At 57.1% G+C, this 2,791-nt stretch overlaps 1 protein-coding gene across 1 annotated transcript; it reads left to right on the forward strand.

Annotated features, from left to right (window-relative positions):
* Positions 1-202: 202 nt before the first annotated feature.
* On the forward strand, positions 203-2,488 carry CORC01_13533 (uncharacterized protein; the record flags this gene model as incomplete). Its single annotated transcript, XM_022625150.1, has 4 exons — positions 203-284; positions 341-371; positions 460-776; positions 843-2,488. 4 exons carry the CDS (start codon positions 203-205, stop codon positions 2,486-2,488), a joined length of 2,076 nt encoding a protein of 691 aa, XP_022468330.1.
* Between the last annotated feature and the right edge of the window lie 303 nt (positions 2,489-2,791).

Raw genomic sequence — 2,791 nt, forward strand, 5'->3', positions numbered from 1 at the left:
GCCGGCATCAGCGACGAACCACCGCCGCCCCGACGACGGACTACGGCGATTGCACCGCGCTGAGTAGACCTCCGGCCCCTCGCAACCCTGCGATTGTTCCTTTACGACGGACGTTAGTTTCGACGGGGGCAGCTCCTGTCGCGCGGCGATAAACAGACAACACTTCTCACGAGACACCCCTTCGCATCGCTCGGCCGGAATCATGGGAGATCGCGATAGGGATATCGAGGAGGGGAACGAGGCGCTTGACCCTGAGCTGCTCTACACCAAGGAGTACTGTATCGGTATGCACTGCTTCCGTGCTTGAGGCGGTACATTGCTAATACCCAGGATTTCCTAGGCGGAGGAAGCTTTGGCAAGGTCTACAAGGGGTGAGTGCTATCCTCGTGGGGACGGACGATGTCCTTCATCCAGCCCCCCTCCAGCGAGAAATAGAGGAACTGACACCAACTTGTACAGAGTCGACAAGCGCACCGGTCATGCGGTAGCCATCAAGATCATCGACATTGAGAGCGCCGAGGACGAGGTCGAAGACATTATCCAGGAAATCGCCATCCTGTCCGAGCTGCAGTCTCCCTACGTTACGAAATATTACGGCTCCTACGCCAAGGGGGCAGAGCTATGGATTGTCATGGAGTTTTGCTCAGGCGGGAGCTGCGCAGACCTCATGAAGCCTGGTCTAATAGGCGAAGACTACATTGCCATTGTCATTCGTGAGCTGCTGCTGGGTCTCGACTACTTGCACACAGACAAGAAGCTGCATCGCGATGTCAAAGGTTAGTTTGTTACTCTGCAAGGCAGCCCATCAACTTTCCCATCCTCAAGCTAACACGCATACCCAGCCGCCAATGTGCTACTCAGCTCCAACGGGCAGGTCAAGCTTGCCGACTTTGGCGTCTCGGGACAGCTCTCGGCCACCATGACCAAGAAGAATACTTTTGTCGGCACCCCTTTCTGGATGGCCCCCGAGGTCATCAAGCAATCAGGCTACGATCATAAAGCTGATGTCTGGTCTCTTGGAATTACTGCGCTAGAGCTTGCCAACGGCGAGCCTCCCTATGCAGACATTCACCCCATGAAGGTGTTGTTTCTAATTCCCAAGAACCCTCCACCGCGGCTGGAAGGAAACTTTACAAAAGCATTCAAAGATTTTGTTGAGGTGTGTCTGCAGAGGGATCCCAAGGATAGACCCACAGCCAAGGATCTGCTGAAGCATCCCTTTATACGCCGCGCAAAAAAGACGAGCTACCTGACCGAGCTCATCGAGCGCCACAGCCGATGGGCCGCGACGCACAAGGGCGACGATGATGAGAGCGATCAGGGGGGCGAAGAGTACTACGAGCGCCAGCAGGTCGACGAAGACATGTGGGACTTTGGCACAGTGAGGCTCGTGGGAGATCGTGGAGGTGTTATTCCTCGTCCAGGCCTTGGTGCCCTGGATGAGTCTGCCACCAATGCCAGGGCGGCGAGGTCTACGGAGAGCACCGACGACTATGGCGAGCATTCTCGAGACAGTAGCCCGACCAAAATTCGCGACTTCAGCCGCGACCTTGCCATTGCTTCGGATACCCTCAAGGCAGCCAGTGCCAACACGGGAACCTCTCGACAGGCCTCGCCACAACGGAAGCCAGTGCCGACAACCACACCCCATTCGCCAGCCAAGGTGCCTCTTCCAATGTCGCCAGAGAAGCTGCAAAGAGGGGGTCCTGAGACGCCGCGGCCCATCTCTCGATTGATTCCACCTGCTGTCCCTGTTAGTCAATCTCCGGACTACGACCGCGAACTGCAGGTTCAGTTGCAGAAGGACATGGGCTTGATGAGTCTAGGCCCTGTGATCCAACCCGCCGACCTGCAGCATGTTCAGGATACGACACCGCCGCGACCCCCTCTTCATGGGCCCCGGCCCAATAACAAGTTTACCCCGATCACTCTTCCAGAAATCCCGCCGTACCGCGGCAGCCCGCAGGCGCAACAGGCGCCGATGAGGATACCGAGCCAATCTCCGAACGGGCAATATCGCCAACCGTCTGGCCAGGCGCCACCTCCTCCGCCGTCCAAGGCATACGCGCTGCCGTCAAAGACGCAGACGCCTACTCCTGAACCCGCGGCTCCCTCGTCTTTTCCCCCGCCAGCGCCGTCTAACCCTAATGGAGAGCTCGACGCTTTAAATGATGTTATTTTCCCTGCACTCGAGGAGGCGCTAAAGAGAAGGCAGATTAGACTGCAACAGGCTTTCCGACCCCAACAGGGTTCGTCGAGCCCCGTGGCCATGAACCAGGTGACTCCCAAGCAGCAGCGAGCAGAGGCGGCTCACGAGAAGCTGCGGAAACTTGTATATAAGCTCGCTCATGTGTGCAAAGAGATTGACCACTATGACAAGGCGGAGCCTGTGGGTATGGGCAGGGACGTTGGCACCTTCCTGGAGGGGCTTTTGGAGGAAATTCTCGTCAGGGTTGAACCCCTCGATGAGGAGGATGTTGCGGCGTGAACCGTCTGATGGTCCAGGCGGCTGTGTATGATGCGCAACGACAGACAGGGGGGATGCTCGGTGGGGCACCGTGAGCACATGCTCGGATGCTCGCGAGCCGCCGCCGGCACGATTGACACTGACCGATGAGATGGGATGGAAGATGGGATCACTAAGCAAGTATTGCAAGTCCCGCTGACGACACAAACAACACACGGCGTTCCGGAGGATACTGCCTCTGTGTGCAAACGAAGGACTCAACATACAGCAAAAGGGGAATCGGGGTTGTTGAAATGTTGCAATGACAAGACGACAAGACGACAA

This window comes from Colletotrichum orchidophilum, assembly GCF_001831195.1.
Source record: "Colletotrichum orchidophilum strain IMI 309357 chromosome Unknown Scaffold_198.1, whole genome shotgun sequence".
Lineage (NCBI taxonomy): Eukaryota > Fungi > Ascomycota > Sordariomycetes > Glomerellales > Glomerellaceae > Colletotrichum > Colletotrichum orchidophilum.